The following is a 19377-nucleotide window of genomic DNA, read 5'->3' on the forward strand; positions in this document are numbered from 1 at the left end:
TGTTTCTGATTCTGATACCAGAGGGGAAAATGCAGCCATCCTTTTATCAGATGTCTTAGAGCTGACAAATACATCACTGGAAAATGAAGGAAGAGCTTACATTTCATCTGAATGGTTCCTTTTGTCAAAGCAAAGAAAGGGAAGAATGTAATAACTTGGGCAAGCTGGAAAGTTATTACTATACCATTAGAAGTGAACTTGAGAAAGAATAAGGCCTGGCATTCCCTGCTTTACTTTTTCAATCTTATGCAGATGAAGTGATTTTGGGATTGCTGTGAAAGCAGAGGAGATTGCATTCTGCATTTAACCATCGCACACAAGAAGAAAGAAGCAAATAATGCACATAAAGCTGGTTTTAAAATGTCTTCATATTTGCTCCTTGCTCATATAGTCCCAGACTGTGATTACTCCAATAATCAATACAGCCTAAACTCAATAGTAAGCAGTCTCACCCAACACAAACATTAAGACAATATTAGAGTTTCTGAGTCTTTTTTTAATTTCCTAGCTGTAATTCCCAGAGCAATTTGGGTGCTTTTGTACTCTGCCTCTTTGTGCATGGCATTATGTCATAGGCACATTTTAATGTTAATTGAACATTTAAAGCGGTCCTAGCCCTCCCAATATCAGACATAAACACATGCCTGCACTTGATAGATAAAGCTTCTCGCATTGCCTTCCAAGGAAATATCCAGACAGACAGAGTCAGTGGTCATCATCATCAGAATTCCCATCCAGAGTGTGTTTTTATTGCTTGTTAACTCATGGAGCTGTTGATGCATTGACATAAGACAGAACGAAAGGAAAAGCACAGACATTGAGGGAAAAAAGACCACAAGGGAGATAGGAATAGACAGGTGATGGGAGGCAAATGCTTGTGAAGAACCTAGCTAGAGTATTTTAAGAAAGGACTTCATTTTCTACATTTTCTCCATAATCATTTCGTTCATTTTCCTCATTGCTCATTAAGGCTTGAGAGCCACAGGGCCAGCTTGTGTGAGGACATTGTTATAACTAGAGTTTTGTGGCACAACCCTTAATTATTCCCACAGTCTTTCACTGACCTTTGAACTATTGTTTTGCAGCTGCGTCAGAATTGGGCAAGTGATAACAGCTTTCGGACAGCATTTGTTGTCTGCACCCGAGGATTAACCCTTTTACAAAACTGTAAACGTCAATTACCACACATATTTCTCCAGGCTAAGTAAAGAGGTTTCATTGAAGTGAAAGTATGAGCCAACTGCACTAAGCTGATACTCTTTAAATCAAACACAAGTATACACACATGCATACATAGCATATCTTCAAATTCGCCCAATTAAAAGTAGCAAGTAGCAGCTAGCATCTCTTCCTTCAGACACTGTCACTGTAAAAGAGGAAATAACCTATCATCTGTATAGTCCTCATTTCCCTTCCAGAGAACACAGAACCTCGTGAGCGCAGGAGGAGCATTTAACTGCTCTGTCACTAGACGGGGTACTCGTACTTCCTGACAGTCTTCTCTATAGAAACATATCAGGGTAAGTTAAAGTGACATATAATTTTCGAAAAGTGATAGCAAGTATGATATCACCTCGCAAAACTGCTTTTTTACCCAGACAGGTAGGTGGGAAAAAAAGGAGCATTACCCTTAGGGCAAAAAGATACCGAAGGAGCTGGAAAGTCTTTATCTCTATGGCACCATTGCAGGGAAGAGACATTTTCTACAGCATTACTTTTCTCACTTGCTGTCTGGCAAACAAATGCACACTGTTTGATTTTTAAGGCGTTAGAACATTATTCTCTCAGACTCTAAATGAATCACACATTTGTTGCGACATTGTGAAGGGAGATAAGTGTCTCTTTTCAATCATAGTTGGAAAGGGTGGAAAAAATGGATCTAATAAACAAAGAACAGGGAAAAAAAACAAGTTGCATTGGCAGAGTGCAATAAGTTCACATTAAACTGGGAGTCAAGAGATGAAATTTGGAAACAAAGTGCAGAACAAGAGGAAGTTGTTTTGACAAACTGCACCATAGAGGTTTTAAAGTGCTCTGTTTAGATGAATGTAGGAGATGCTATTGTGGTGCAGGACACATCTGTCAACGGGTGGGGAGACATAATAATGTTTAATCAGGGACCAGAGGTTGTGACCTGGCTGACGTGTTCTGTTTTTCTGTCTGGTTATATAATCGCTCACATGTCCGTACTGTCAGTGTAGCTGCAGAGGAGGAGGAGATCCTGAATACTCAAGCAGTTGTATGATGCGTTTTGTTTTCCTTCACTTGGTAGGTTGAGGTAATGAATTTGTCAAACGACAGTCATGCATAGTGCAAAGACTGCTTGTGGGGATTTTTGGCAGTCAGGGCCACAGAGTTGCTCAACTGTAGTGTATTTGTTTATTAGTGTTGTTCACACGAATGGTTACATGCCACTGTCATTAGTGTGGTTTATACTGTGTTTGTTGCATTTTAGTGTGGTTTAACTGGGATGCATGTAACTTGAGCATTGTGTTTAGTTTCTTCATTATTTCTGCATTTATGATTAAAGCCCAGCTCAGTGAGTTTTGATAAAACACACCTATCGTAATCACGTAACCATGTACTACTTTTTTGAATGTTACAAAACTTGTCACTGATTGACATGTTGATCTACTCGGTTACTTATTTAAAACTATACAGATACATTGATAATAATGATAAATGCACTTTCCAAATAAATTCTTTAATTTTGTGTATTTTACATTATATTTGACATTGTCAAGTGTCCTTCGACACTATATATATATGTGTGTGTGTGTGTGTGTGTGGATATATAAGTCAGAAAAAAAAGTTGGTTAGATTCATCATTGTTATTATAGATCCAAAAACCAAGAGAGCTGATTAAATCAGTGTTTGCAACAAATGCACAAAAATGTAACATGGGTTTGCACAGAGACTCCTTAATTAGACATCTAAGCAGTCCTTCAGTTAGCAAAGAGGTGGAGTCAGCGGGTGATCACCACAGCATATGGTTCCTGAGAGATACGAAAAATCTTCACATAAAAGTGTTTGATAATTTTCCTAAACATGGATTGTACTTCATTGCCAAGACCAAAAAGGGACCACGCCGATTGAATAATGAGCCCTTTCACAGTTTTCAGTCACCAGCAGAGGTGTGTTGGCAGAGACACTACAAGGTTATGATCACTGGCAGTTTATTTCTCAGTTTCCAAACAAAGGATGTTGAAGATTCTGTTTCCGAAAAGGGCAACTCTGACAGCATTACCCAGGTCTATCAGCGTCATATTGACAAAGAATATCTTTGTGAAGTGTCTTGACATCAGTGAACAAAACAGCACTTCACTCATGACTAACTGAGGCTTGGTGTATATCTCTGGCAAGAGAGAGCAAGGAGATTAAGTGTGTTGCTGTCTAAATTGTTAAATCATGTCAGATCTTGTCCTACCTGTTCTAGTCAGACGTTTATTTAAAGAGGTTATTATTTTAAGCACTGACACAAAAAATAATCAAACACAACAACATTTAAGAATAATAATCTTGATAAGGCTAAAAAGTAAATTTTCATACACACGTCTGCTTATGTGACTCTTTCTGAATTTTCTAATTGCTGTTGTTTGGTGGAACCATTGCCTGTCCTACAAGTTGTTGATGTTTAAATGTAATGTAAATGCAGCTGTTTATATTCATTTGGTGTATAGGTTTATCAAGATTATTATTTGGACTAATTTTAGTATTTTGTTATGGAAATGAGCTGGCACAGAGATACTCTAGGCATTCAGAATTATGTTTTGATTATCCTTGGTATATCAGATATGTATTCCCAGGAGCGAAGCCTGTTTAATTGATAGAGGTGAAGACTGTTTGTCTTATTTTTTGGATGATTATTGTAATGGAAATGAGCAGCTCTTGCTATATATGGCAATCTGATATATATATTTATATTTTTTTAACCTCACTGGTAACGTGTTTGAGGGCAGCCACAGAAAAGAAAATGAATCCGCTCTGTTATTTTTGTAGGCTTTTGGGAACCTGTCTTTGAAATTTCAATTGGTGAATTGTTAAAGGTTAATTTTTCATTAAGTATGCACCATATAATCTCAGTATTGTACTGACTGCTATAAATAATTCATCATGTGCAGACGAACTTGGGATAGCTTGTGCTTTTAACATGGGGGCATTTACAGCCGTTGGTTCTTAAAAGCAAGGAAACCCAAACTGAAATAGAGACTGGTGTGTCCGTGTAGCTTTAGCGACCACACTACTTTGTAGCCTCAGTACCTGCACTACAGAGCCTCTGGCTCAATGAAAAGACCAGAAGTGGACACTGTTGAGTACATGGGTATTTTCATTTCCCTGCATGACAAAAGTGACATTTTAGACCAAATAGTTTCCTCCAGCAGAGAAGATGAACCTAACACACACCCACACGTAAGCCTGTAGGCACGCACATGTATGCAAAGAAATGCACTCATACCCTCTGCAATCCCTGAAGTTACTGTATGTCAGTATAATTCACTGCCTAAGAGATCTACTATACAGTCGTTCTAGAAGATTTGCAACAGCTGGTGTGTGCCGCACAGATGCAGAGCATGTCAATAATCTGTTGAAATCCTTTTATTCTTCTTCTCTATCTGTCGACAGATTTAGAATAGCACCACTTGGTCCAGATGAATGAACCTGTCTAACTGAATACGGTTTTTTTTTTTTTTTTCTTTTCTTCTTCTTTTTCATAGAGAGAGTTGAGGGTGGGTAGGGGTGGGGCATTCTCACATTGTTTCATCAGTTTTCAATTCTGGGAATTGAAATGTGAAATGGGTAACATCTGATGATTGCTGTTTTTCATTCTGGCACAGCGGGAACAGCAGCATAATGCGAAGACGAAATTAGAAGAAGAGGAAGAAGAGAGGAGCTATCTAGCACTGGTGGAGCTCTCTGTGCATTTATGTTCTTGCTGCTCTGGCAAAAAGCAGTTAATTTAAACCCAGCATTGATGTGAGGATTATGCTATTAGTTCAGACCAGCATTCTTATTAGCTCTTGTTGAGCTGCTGTTGGGCTGAACTGTGTGGTGGGATAGAGGCTGCGAGATTGAGAATTTGTCTGCTAAGGCCTGTTAATTATTAGTTTACCTGGCTGAGTTTAGTAAACCTGTCATGTCTTAGTCTTCTCTCTTGCTTGCATCTCACCAGTAGGAAAATTGTCCACATTTCTGTTCTTCTTATCTAATCAAAAGCATATTCCTTCTGGGAAAACTTTAGATTTCTGATGTGCTTTTTAGCCTCAACGATTTTTCTTAAAAATCATCATGTGACAAGATGCTGGAGCTAGAAAATTCAGATAATCCAAATCCACAAAGCGGAAACTGAGTGCCAAGTGAATGTGGCAAAACAGCAATCACCATTGTGGGATGAACTTATTAGTTTAAGCTGTTGTGGTCACCTCGATACGTTGGGTTTAAACACATTTGTTACACTATAAAATGTGGAAGTTCAGACACAAGGCCAGCTGCCAGACTGGATAAGTAAGGCCATGGGCTTACCTACAACTTCTCAGCTGTGTTATTCACTGTGACTGGTCTCCAGCAACTGCACTGGACTCCTGGCGTCTGGCTTGAAGCTAGGTTCAGTATCCATGTGGCTCTTCTGTGTGGGCCGTGTTGATCTGCTGCCTTACTCTATGTGGCAGCAGCTGGATTTTCCTTTCACCCGGCTCAAAGTTCTTGGTCTTGGCAAGTGTGTTAAGCTCATTTCATTTATCAGAAGCATGGAGCTCAAAGTCTTTTACTGAAGCTTGAAGAGTCTTTCAAAAAGTCCACAAACACATTACAGTCCTTTGTCGGCATCTCTGTCATCTCTCACACAGTCCACATGTCACACCCTGACTCTGCTATCACTTCATCACTCTTTCATGCCAACTTTAGAACATTGGCTCATAATGTCATGGCCTACACTAACTTCCAAGTCTGAAGCCAGATAATCATTTAAACGGCACTGTGACAAGGCAGACATTTTCACAAATATGTTACACCTTAATCTTTAATATATTCTTTGTGGTAGAGTAATTTTGAAACTATGGACTATTGATGTTTGAGACCCTATGTTCTTTTAAATAGAAGAATTGCAACTTCTTGCAGCAATGTGAATAATATTTTATTTGTGTTAAAAAAGACTTTAAATTACACATTAATGGTAAATGGCCACTTATATAGTGCTTTTATCCAAACACTTTACAATGCTGATTCCCATTCACCCATTCACACACATGCACTCACACACCGATGGCGGTGGCTGCCATGCAAAGTGCTCACCTGACCCACCAGGAGCATTTCAAACAATTTTCTTTCACGTTGTTATTTGTAAAATTTAGACAAAATGGGTAAAAAGTTAAGCGCCGTGAATACTGACCAGATGCACTGTAGATGCCCAAATTGATGTACCGCTCAGAACTTTTTAGTTTACATTTCAATAAGCATTTAAGGTGCTACCAAATATTTGTGAGTTTTGTTAGTTTATACCAAGATAATGTTCTCTAATTCACAATGAAATACATGTACACATGCGCACACCAGAAGCCCCAGGCTCCGTTCTGTACTGTACATAGTGTTTTATGAGTAAAATGGAAACGCCATCAGACATTATCATATCATTAAGAATGGGAATTAAGATTCAAGAAGAAGTCGAGTTAATTTGAAGTGGGTTTTGATTGTACTAATTATATAATCCTCTACACTCCCACGTTTACATTCTAGGCCATTAAGAAAAATGTCTTGAGACTGAATTGTGGTGTGGATCCTCATGTTGATCTCATTGAAAATAGCGTGAAAACTGAAATTACAGCACTACATTTGCAATTTTGTCAAAAGCATTATTTGTTATTATCATTGTGCTCCTCTTGCACTTAGACTATTAAAGAGCTATATTCTGTAGTGTCATTATCAGATAGTGAGGAACTAGAGACAAAAATGGAATCTTTGATACCATTTTCATGTCACTCACTGGAGCCAGGAAGTGTTATTCAGGTAATGGGTGCAATTTGAGGAGGCATTAGATTAAAACCCTTTAGCACTTAGCCACAATAGCAAACCAACTGCTTCTCCTACCGGAATCCATCTGAGTCTTCTGTCGCTCATTCTAAAGGCAGACAGAGGAGCTTTGAGAATGTTGGCCATGGACTACATCTTCTTTAAACCAGCCGCTTATGGCAAAATTGGCATGCCGGCACATTACACAGTTACACACGTACAGAGTGTTGGAAGATAATCTGCTTAAAATACAAAATATGTGAGTTAGGTTAATGTGTAAAGCGCAAGTGACATATAAATATGTTATAAAGACTGTGAAATCACATCTGCCCTGTTGAATGTGCATGAGATAAACAAAAAAATCACTGCTGCTTTACAGAACCTGTTAATTGAGAAACATTTCAAGCAGCGTCTGAACCTCAGTGGTTCAGTAGCTGTTTAATCCCTGCTATGGTTTACTGCCCCCAACTATTATACTGTAAACTAGCTATATTTACTTCAGTACAAGTTTGGCCTTCCTAATCCTACTGGAAATGTTTACCAGGAAATATACTGTACTTTACTATACTCTTGCATTGTACTATTTATTATATAGATGTTGATATGATTTTTTTTTTCCTCTGTCTCTCATATAGATAATCAGACCATGGTGTCCCACTCAGCAGTGAGTATTCGGATTCTGGATGTAAATGACAACCCCCCTGAGCTGGCAACACCATATGAAGCCTCAATATGTGAAGATGCCAAACCAGGCCAGGTAAGCTTTTTGCGATTAAAAACCTGTGATTATTTTATATGTAAATGCTTACGTTTGTTCACTGTAAGAAATAAATCTGTACATTATTGAAATCAAAAGTTTAACATGAATAATGTGGGGATCACCTTAGCTGTACCTTCTCAGACTTTAAAACAATTTTCTATCAAACTTATTACCTATGAGTAAATACATTTTAATGGTAACTACCAAAGACTGCACACACGTTCATAAAATGAATGGGTGCAAGCTACATTCCAGTGTTTAACTGAAGTTCGTATTTGGAGAAAATGTGTCGGATTGTCTACGGGAAATAAAATGAGAACCCATCAAATTAATCCTTATTCTGCTAATCCTCAATCCTATTCCAATCCTTTTGTTTCAGATAGAAGTAAAGACAAAGTTCTCGATCCAGATTTCTAGAACAGGATACAACTCTGTGGCAGTATAATATCTCGACTTTGAATTTATTATTGGTGCCTATCAGTGACGACTAACTTACATCACTTGATGTAACTTCAAACTTGATGGCTGGCATAATTACACCTTAATAATTTCCTTTTCTAAAATCTTTCTTTTTTACTAAAAATTATGTTTAGATATAGTTATCATACAGTAGATATTCCTGTATTGATTTTTATCGCACTCATACTCACCAGCGTCTGGTCTTCATAGAACTGTCCGATTAATGTTCTGGTTTGGATCATTGTCAGTTAGATACTATGATTTATCCTAAACTTTATACCAGAGGCATGTTACAGTATAACTCAGCTTTTGAACAAACATGTAAGTTTAGTGTTAGTGTCTAAAACTAATAGAAACTAATTGTTGCTGTTACGTGGAAGTTTTAATATTTATTTTTGTTAAACCACATCACACAAGAGGTTTTTACCAATTAAGCATAAATTGCTAAAGAAAAGGTCTAACAGGTCAACTGTGAGTAAGCAAGGTAGTGTAATAAAATAGTTAGAAAACAAAATGAAGACAACAAACAGTACCATGGTTACCGTACTGCTCACCATTAAAAATTGACAAAGTCATTAGGGTGTTTTAATCTCCTTACATAGTCAACAGGCCCTGGACTGAGTTAGACCCAATTATCATGTGCAGAGCAAAGGAATAATTAAAAAAAGCAAGGCTTTAAAGTGAGGCCTCCATGCTGGAAGCTGCATTTACATGTGTAATGAGGCTCAGGCCTCTCCTCCCCTTGATCCACAGACTCTTAACCACTCATAGCCCCCCCGTGCCTCTGCCACGCCACCCGCCTGCGCCTTTCCAGAACATTGTCTGGTCTGATCTCCCTCACTCCCACCTCGCTCCCTCTCCCATCTGCGAGAGCCCACATTAACCTTCAGCTTCTAATCACACAGAGATGATTAGTCTTCCAGTAAAAAGATCATTGCTGGCTCCCAGCATTGTAACAGAAAAGGTTTTTAATGCTCCCATTGGACAAAATGCAGTGGAATAGTTCACAGTGGAATTATAAACCAAAGAAAGGCATTAGAAAGTGCATACTTGAGAATATGGTATTTTATCAGTCCGTCCATACATCCATCATTGGTTGGTCCTGTATTCATGGCTGTGTATCTAGAGAACAGTAGAAGTTACAATGAATGACCAGAACATGTGATGGTATTCTTTTATTCTCATTTATTTCTGTCTTTTCATTTTTATTATTTTAATATTTATTTATTTGTGTACTTTTTCTTATGTTGTGGGGAGCTCTGCCTGAGTCGGCAGCTGAGATTGAATGAAAATGTGTGTTAGCGTTCCGTCAAAGACTTTCTAATGCTCATTTTCAGCCTCAGGGGTAACCACTGGGGGGGATGGAGGAAACAATTTTCTCCTTAATGTTTTTTTTTTTTTTTTTTTTTTTTTTTTCAGAATAATATGACAAACCCCTTTTCAACGACTTATTGTCAGCCACTGCATCTTTACATTTGAAAAATGGGCTAAGTGGTGTAAAGAAAATGTTTCTAATCTTCTGTGTTTTTAGAGCTGGTATTTCCAGCGTTGTTACTTGGAATAATGGGAAGGATAGTGATGTGTGATCATCTAATGTGAGTTCATAATTTTACTAATGAACGACTCGTACCCTACAGTATATCATTTACAGGATTTGAAGAGAGACCAGTAAACATTTAGGTTGTGGAAGAATTAAGGTCGGCACACACCTATTGACAGTGCAGCCGATTCTGAAAGTTATTCGGTGACAACTGGTTGGACTTAGTTGGTCCTGAACATTGCCAGTCCGGCCAAGTTGGTGCTGACAGTCAGCGGACAAATATTAAGTGTGTACTTTGTAAAGACTGTAGCAGGGGAAGGGGCAGATGTTACCAACCCCTTACCAACCCCCAGTTCAACCAGTTAACTTGTGTCAGGATAGTAACATTTTGTTAGCTTAAAATAACTTTAACTTAATGTCATTTATTAAATTCATCATGTTCATTACAGTGAAATATTGTAAAATGACTTTATCCTTATGAAATATTATTCCCTGTTGCTTGATATTGGCATTTCTTTCATTACAACATTCAAAACCAGCTCAAAAGTCTGACTTTTTTACTGTTTTAAAAGACTAAAACTACCGATCCCCCACAGTGACATCCGGAAGAAAAAAAACAATACTGTGCAGAGGCGACATAATTCATGTTCTGATTATAATAGTATGCTTGTGGTTTTCATAAGAGAAGTTAGTTTGAAGTTAGACACCACACAGGGAGAGGATGACTGCAATTTTATTGCAAAGCTCTTAGGTGTGTTGAGACTGTCTTCAGGGATGCTGCCGATGAAACTGCCCTGTCTGAGCTCAACTCTGTCTCCTTGTCATGTGACACTGTGTTTAACATCACAGCTGTCAGTGTCTCACCCTGATCACGCAAATATACAGTAGTCTGAAGCTCCTATTTTAACTTTAGGAAGTATCCGTGGCCATCACACAGCACAATGGATTGTCTCCAAATTGAGTTGGTGGAAGTTATCTATGCAAATTTTCTGTCTGTGGTAGACTAAGCCTAAAGTCCTTTGCACACAAAATGGTTGATCTAAAACAAAATCATGCTTAGCTCAGGATCTACACTGATATACTCTACATTCTGTCATGTTAGTGTTAATTATGATGCAGAAATTGTATTTTTGCTGCATAAAAGCAACAGTAAAGAGAGTGAACACAAGAAAGAGTGGGGGAGGGAGAGACATAGTTTCAAGGTTAATATTTGTCATTAAAAACACTACTAAAGCTGATGGGTGAGAGACTGCTGCTGATCTAAGATCTGATCTAAGTTGGAATAACTAACAACAAATGAAAGCGGACCATTAGCTGCGATAAAACTGATATGGCATATCTAGTCCAATCATCATTTTGAGAAAACATTTGTTACTTAAGCCCCAAAGGGCGGCTCCGCCTCTAAGCTGATGGTCTTAAGCCTTAAGACCCAGTCGCTGCCAGTTGTTTTCACAAACATTTTTTTAAACATGGTCAGTATTTAGGTCCAGTATGGGTGACCAGTGAGGTCAAAATGCAGAGAGTACAGTACAGTACTTAAACTTCACCTGTATGTAGTATTGTTTTACAAACTTATTGTACCTTCATTTACCTCTTTAGTCTCTATAGATTACATTTTTCATCTCATTGTTCATTGTCCTTTGCATGATTTTTCTTTTTTATGACCTTGTGTTCTTTTCTGCACAAAATGTTAGGTTGAAAAGGGAAGGTTCCTGTTGACTGCAATTTTATTTCAGTGCTAGAACACACAAGACTTTGCCGTGTCGCAGGATTTGGTTGGTGTGTCCATCTCCAGGATTTTGCCAGTTTGTTGCCCACAGTTTACATAGTGGTCAGTTGTGCACCTCCAAGACTGTCAGAGACTAGAAATATGTGATAGTTGATGGAAATAGTTTTTTTTGTACTACCTATTTTACTACCTAGACATCTTTACTAGCCTTCAGGTGTGTCCCCAGCACAAACAGCACAATATTTATTTTTATTTATTTACTTATTTAATTACCAATACTCTATTATTTAAGTGCAGTGAAATAGATGATGTCACACAACTGTTATGAATCTCTACTACTGATAAATTGGTGTATGCTTTGCTCTCTCCATTCTGCATTTGCAGCACAAAGTAGCTCTGTGCCACTTTCTGAAATAGTAGCCAAACACACCTGCATGCACAAACAAAGATCCTGATAAATGTTTCCTTTGGCATTAAGCTATTATTCATGATCAAAATAACGCAAATAGACGTGCCATGTGTTATGTGTCATGAGGCAGTATTTGATTATTCTGGTTTGATATTGCCCTATTCAGCTTTTTGCATTCCCCCGCACTCTGCACACCACTTCAGGTAGTTGTAGTTACCAAATCACAATAAATAAGAATCTTTAAAACCTAATAATCAAGCATAAATTGTTACTTTTCTCTGATTGGACAGGTGAGCCTAGCTAAAAATGCTATTAAAGGCAATTAGCTGCACTGCTGTCAGTGTGCCTTGGTGAGCGTTTGTCACCGGAGGCTTCTGCCACAAACTTTGTAATCTGTGCAGACCTCAGATTTACAGTAAATGCAGTCCTAAATGAAAATATTCAATTGAAGCAGTGTCACATCAGCGTCAACACATACAAGTATCGAGAAGGCCTCACTAACTATTGTCTTATTGTACTAGTGGCAAAGTTCATGTTGAAAACACTATCTGAAACATCACTATTTGAAACTGATCTATAAAAGGTCATCATTAGAACATGGTTCCCGACTTACTGTGTGCCAGATTTCTGAGGTCTTCTTTTACAATTTAAGTTCAGAGGTCAACATTGTATGGCTCTGTTGCAGCACTGGGTTCTTGCATGACATGTTGAAACAGTTTGATGGCTATAGTTTCCCAGGATGCACCTATTTATTCAGTAAATAAGCTGCCAGTGGACGAGCCTAGAGGTATAAGCATCAGTCAGCAAATGTTTGCATGTAAAATGAGCTTCAATTTTGTTTCAGCTCTCCAGAATATTGTTAATCAATGTGGAAGTTTGGACAGGGCAACGGCTCTTAGAAATAGGCATAATTAAGTCCATTTTTCTTACATTTGGAACAGACGTCAGAGACTGGCGAGCTGCCCTCCTTTGCCTTATGCATTTGCCTCCGGATCCAGACAATGTGCACTTCACTCACTTCATCTGGCCGATGTGAAAGGGAAATCTGAACTTAGAAAGGGATTTTATGCTGCTTTGTTTACCGTCTTGTCTTTTTCACCTTCTTTATAGACCTGCTAAACTAGCAGAATACATTTCAGCCCACATAACACCTGTTATCTTTGAGTCGCATCAACTGTCAAATAGCTTGCTTCAAAATTCAAATTGAATTGAAAAGTGTGGCCCTTTAGTTTAATGTTGCCTCTGCAAATGAGCTAAGGCCTACTCAAGACGTGTTATGAACATCACATAATTGATAGCAGGACTTAATTGTGGCTAATTACAAGCAAACAGTAATTTATTTTATACCTACCTAATCCATTCCATCAAGCTGTCAATGGAACAACAAAGCTTAATATGCCTCACTCTTTGCGGTGCTTTTCTGCTTTGTTATAAGAGTTTGTAGTATGAGAGTCACTGAAGTGACAGTATTTGGTCTGCTTACCAAAAAATTATATAACACATTTGTACATGTCCCTGCACAGATGCATGCTACAATGAGAAAGACAGACGTGCATGCACACACCCACACACATGCTGTTCACACTCAGCCTTCACTGTCACTTTCTTAATATGTCAGACAAACCCCTGGTTTACTAAACTAATGAGGAGCATCCCATTGTCTCCTGTTGTGTGCTGTTATCACTCTCAGTCTCATGGAGTGTCAGCTCTCTGGTTCATGTCTAGCTTTCGGTGGAACCACAGAGAAAATCAGATTAACCTAAGCCTTTTAACTGCGGTTGGGTTTGATCCCATTTGAGAATTGGCAACACAACCTATTTTGTTTGTGTTTTGAGGGAGAATGCATGTGGAGGGAAGGAGGAAGGGTTGGCTGAGATGTAAATAAAAAAAAATGGGTGACACAGGCTAAGCAGCTTTTGCTTGGGGACACAGTTCAAGCAAGGGCCGTGACACAAAGTGTTAAATAGCTTTTCACTATGTGTTTTCTCATGCAGATTTATTCAGAAATGGAAGCAATGTAGAAAGCAAAAGCCATGACTCTAAAGACAAAGCAAGACAGTATATATAATCAGAAACTAATGCTCAATCACAAAAATATATATCTCTTACTGAGGTAATACTGTACTTACGAGTTCATCTGTACAGTACATGGACTCGCTTACATATTCTTCTGCGTGCAGATAGAAAAGCTGAAAACCAGTTTAATCACAACGCCCTAGACACCATGTATTAAATTCTAAACCACTTTAAATAATTTCACAGGTTTCATAAGTAATTTAAAGGTCAGAAAAGCATCTTCAGTAGAAATTATTATTAATATGTCAAAGAAGAGAAGATTTTTTAATTTAATGCCTAGATTAACATCATGCTGACGCCTTGTAATTCTTATAGATTGATTGTTTGGAAACTTATTTCTTTAGTCTTTTGTTTGTTTCAGTGTCCCTGTATTTTTATGTATAATAGCATTTCATATTAATATATTGGATTCTGTAAAGTGCAGTTCAGTCCAGTGTCTGTCTCAGTGAGCAGTTGCTCTCAGCTTTGAATATTTTCTTTTGTGCGTGCGTGTCAGTGTATATGTGTGTGTGTGTGTGTGTGTGTGTGTGTGTGTGTGTGTGTGTGGGCGCCCCTGTGTGAAGAACTGAAATAGAGCCTGGACAACAAAGCTCTAGTAAATAACATTTTTTATTCCGTGATGCATCTTGAGATTAGTTTAGATTTATTCATGTCTTTAGTGAGTTGATACTTTGACTGGAAGCTAATTTTTATCTTCTTACTAACGGTGCAACATCCTAATGGTTTTTGCTTTGGGACTTTGCTAAGCCTTTGCTAACCTTAACGCTTACTAGTGAACAATTTGAACCTAAAATGCTTTTATAATGCAATACTTCTTATTTTTACTGTTGGCCCTAAAAAAGTGACACCCTTCAAGTAAATGAGTATGGTGCTTTGCAAATGTTTCCTCACTTCCAAGAAAAAGAGAAAAAAAAGATTTATAATGAGCATATATGCAAGTTTAATCTTTCAATCATAGCTTGAGAGAATATTGGAAGAGTTATTGTCAGTTATTGCACAAAGGTATGGATGACAGAGCTGTGCACTGTGTATCCATGAATTCCAGTGTTCGTACTTCAAGTACATTTCTATCAACAATCCCAAAAAAGGAGCAGATAAGTGCCATTCAGGTTAAACTAATCTTAGCTTAGTGATATTATTGTAACTAGAGTTTACAAACTTTAAATCCCATCTTGGTTTTTATCCTTCTGACTTAAGGCCCATTTTCCCGATCGTCTTCACCTCACTGAATGACACGTGAACGCAGTCTTTGCCTCTCAGCCCATTCCTCGCCCACATTGTGGTATTTATCTGACTGAATGCAGAGGGACGGATATCCTATAGTGCCACGTGTACAGGGGGAGAAAGAAAAACTCGGTGGAAAGCCAAATACTAAGTATGGCCTGGGGAAACAGAGGCCTGTCAGCTCTGCCGTGCCGTCTCACAGCTGGCTGAGTGGGTCACTGCGACAGATCACCTCAGTTTGGCCACGGCACCGCCAACCTCCAACCCCTTGGAGAGTCTGTTTGAAATAGCTAAATGTTAATGGTGCCTTAAACACACACACACACAGATATGCACATACACACTAATGGCACATAAAGAAGTGCAACATTTGCACACTTCATACACCTAAAACTAACATGAACATGCACACATTAGACTTACAACAGAAGCAAGCAAAAGAAGAAGCCAACCAACACAGACAAGGAACAAACCCAGACAGACTCACAGTTTTGCCAGACAGTATTTCATGAGTAGGAGACTGAGTGAGTCATCTGTTCTACTCACCAAATGCCTCTTCCTTTTGTATTTCAAATGTTAATGTTGAATCAGACAAACCAGCAGACTAGAACAGAGTGAAATATTCAGTTTCCACTAACATTTTTTTTTTTAAGTTGTTTTTGTCAGTGTTGCATTAGATGGAGCTTTTGTGTCATCTCATAGAGTCCTTTGGTACTTCAGTGTTTGGAAGCTCCTCAAGCCTAAATGATGTTTGTGAGGTCAGTCTTAATTATAACATAAGGTAAAATATGTCCGTCATGGCTACATTCAGACAACCTAAATTACTTTTTAATGGCAAGGAAATGCTGTATCAATAGTAAAAAAAAAAAAAAAAAAAAAGAGCCACCTCTTTCTAAAACTATGATGATGTCATCCTACTTATGTCCTTGTAACTGAATGTAAACATGTTTTTTTTTTTTTTAAATCTAATCACCATTTCTGTCATTGTTCTGGAAAGCAGTTTTTATTTGCATATTAAGCAGAGGCGGGTAGTAGGTAAAATATTATCATGACTCATTTTAAGCATTCAAGCAGACACTCTGCGCTGTAGTTTTTCTTGTCTGGATGGCCTCAGATTTGCAGCATGAATCCTGTCTAGCTTAGCTTCTAAAAAACATGCTTTAACTGCTTTAAAGGATTTTTTTTTTTTCATTTTTTAGATGATCATAAAATAAAAATACATTGCTTTCCAGAAAAACATTTTTCTTTAATCATATCTTAGCATTTTTCCCCCCCTTTTGAAACTATGGCCCTAAAACATACTGGCATCTCCAAAATTGAATCATGTTCAAAGCAATGCAGTGAGACATTATAATTCTCCACTGGATGCCACGAGGATGCTTTTTACCACTGAAAATAATGGATGTGTCTGAAAATACACCTCTGACGGTTATAGTGCATTCCAGGCTTCAGAGATGAATGTCTCGCTGCTCATTTTAAGTAGTTGTGTGTTTATTTATTTATTTATTCATTACCTCCCCGCTGACATTGCGAAATGGTTGATTTCTGCTGCAAATGAGAAAGCCGCCTCCCTCTCACAACCTTGACCTTTCAAGCATCTCTGGTGCAGTTGGGGTGTACTTTTGGGAAAATCTCCCCTTCTAGCTTTCCAGAGATGCAAGAGATTTAAGGGGGTCAGGAAAGGGGACTGCTAGATAGAAATCTAATTAGGTGATTGTGCTTGAGGGAGCCTCGCTGTAGCTGCTCGATAAACTCCCACACACTTGCTCTCCTCCTTTCTCATTTTCCTTACTGTCTTTCCCTCAGCAGTTTGCACTCACCCTGAGATGCTTTCTGAGAGTCCCCCTGCTGAGGGCACAGTCGCAGAACGCAGATCATGTCTCACTTACTACTTCTTCACTGCTGATCATATTCCTTTAAAGTAATGAGTAGATTAAGTTTGTGGTTAATAATAAAGTTTTTTACTTTTTTTAACCTAAATGTCTTCTTTTACATTCACACAGAAATAAACCTATAAAGACTTTAAAGAATTATATACTTATACCTTTTATGGGATACAGCACAAGTTTGTTTGTTGTTGTTTTGTTTTTTTTATTACTGTTAATTGTCTGAATACACGGTTTCTGCTTTATCACAATGTCTAAATGTATGTGTGAGAACAAATGCAGTTGGATGCAGTTAAAAATAGCTGACACTCTCAAAGAACTAATGCATTTCTCTGACGTTGATAGTCCCATTAACACACAGCTATATCACACTGCAGACTTCTGTTTACTACAGTCATTGCTCTGAATGAATAGAACATTTTTTTCCCCAGTATTCTGATATTCATTAATTAGACATAACATAAAATACTCTTCTTATCCCACACACACTGCATCATCAATAGTAAATGAAAGCATCCTGATCCTTAAGTGTCCCCAAAAGCACAGATAATGTAAGTGCTTTGACACTCATTATACACAGCTAGTATGTGTATAATGTGCTTTTAACACGAACAAATACAACAAATTAGTTTTATTGGCCTAACTTTTAATGTATCATGTTTTAATAATATTAGGGTTGGTACATTAGCAGTCAACATTTTGCTGGTGGGAAATAAAAACAATAAGTCTGTTTTATAATGGAGTATAATCTGGTTAGCATTAGAGTAATTGCAGTTATTAGTAGTTGATTATAGGTATTAATATAATGCAGTGTATTGAAATTCATAAAGTTTAATCTTGGCAAAGCATGTTAAATCAGCTCAGTATGAAATGTAAAAGAATTCAAGCCTTACTCCTAAAAGCAGTATTTTCTTTCTTTCTTTTTTTTTCGTCTGGTAACCATATAAGATTTTTATTTTTTTTAATCACCATTTTAGCAATACAGGCTGTAATTTCTCATTTATTTGACGTACTTCTTTGTTTGTGGAATAGAGATTTTGTAGCACACTAAGGAAGAAGCGTATGATTTACCCTGAAATCATGCCATAGTATTTTGTAATTACAAATGTCAGACAGCCTCCCAGAGCTGTGGGTATGACTAAGCCTGTTCTGTGTCTGTGACGCAACGTCAGTGCTGAGGAGCTGTTTATTGTGAAGGCACAATTGTGGCCCGGAAGTGTGCTCGGCAGTAGCTTAGTCACAGCAACGCATAGCTGCCGCTCAGGCTCAGAGTTGTTTGTAGAGCAATGAATGAATGAGGCTGTCTCACACAGACAGGCAACATGAGCTTAAAAAAATCACACAATAAAGCAGATGTCTTTATGTGTGAGAAAAGTGTGGAGTACATCTCCAGTATTATTGTTTGAATAATCAATTTGCAAGTGGATGATGAATGAGGGACACATTTTTCTGAAACGGACATGAATGAGAGGGATATACTTTGGAGGAGATAAATGCAGAGGACAAGGAATCAGAGGAAAAGGAAATCATAGTGATGAATAGAGAGAGCACACCGAAGAGGCAGAGAGGTGGAGGAGAAAAGAAAGACAGAAGAAGAGTTCAGTCCAGTAAACAAAACCATGTTTAACATTTTATAAGTATCCTGCCCCCGTAACAGCTGAGTAATGGTTTGATATATTTCCCTCGATCCTATCTGATGCCACGAACCTTTGTGAGACCAGACAAACGAATTACAACCAACGAACAGCCGGCTTTAATCATTCTGAGAAATGCCTCACTTAATAGTAGTTCTGGGGGTTGTTTGTCGTGTGTGTCTCTGCTGATTTCCAAAGTTGCCTCCGAGCAGTCCACCGGTGTGTGTGAGACTTCCAAAATCTAAATTAATTTTGGAAATTTTTTTATAAGAAAGTTTTTTTGTTCACACAATGTGCGTCTTTTGTGATGGAAAAATCTCTCTTTACTACGTTTTGATTCCTCATCATGTAACCTACTAATGAGCAGTCATTTAAGTTGATGATTTAGGACTGTATCTTCTGTGTAGAGAAAAGATTGCTTGCCTTTTTGAGAGCTCATTGTGTAGTATAAGAATAGGCAAATGAGAATAGCTGACTGTGTATGCAGTTGTAGTAATATTGCAGATACTTGACAGGAACGGACTGCTACTAAACAAATAGCTAAGATATTGAAATGTTAAAAAAGAAAAGATACTCAGCTTTCATAAAACAAGTGGCAGCAGTAAGCTTTTTCTGCAAACCACAATAAAAACAATAATTGCGTCGTTGACAAAGCATT

General features: G+C 37.9%; 1 protein-coding gene across 2 annotated transcripts in view; it reads left to right on the forward strand.

Annotated features, from left to right (window-relative positions):
* The window catches only part of LOC137127933 (cadherin-22), a 148694-nt gene that overhangs the window by 117661 nt on the left and 11656 nt on the right, over positions 1-19377 (forward strand). For both annotated transcript variants that reach the window (XM_067505504.1, XM_067505506.1), the window contains one exon: positions 7638-7759. In XM_067505504.1, coding sequence (XP_067361605.1) covers positions 7638-7759 — 122 coding nt within the window. The remainder of the gene's footprint in view (positions 1-7637; positions 7760-19377) is intronic.

Source organism: Channa argus, chromosome 5 (genome assembly GCF_033026475.1).
Source record: "Channa argus isolate prfri chromosome 5, Channa argus male v1.0, whole genome shotgun sequence".
NCBI lineage: Eukaryota > Metazoa > Chordata > Actinopteri > Anabantiformes > Channidae > Channa > Channa argus.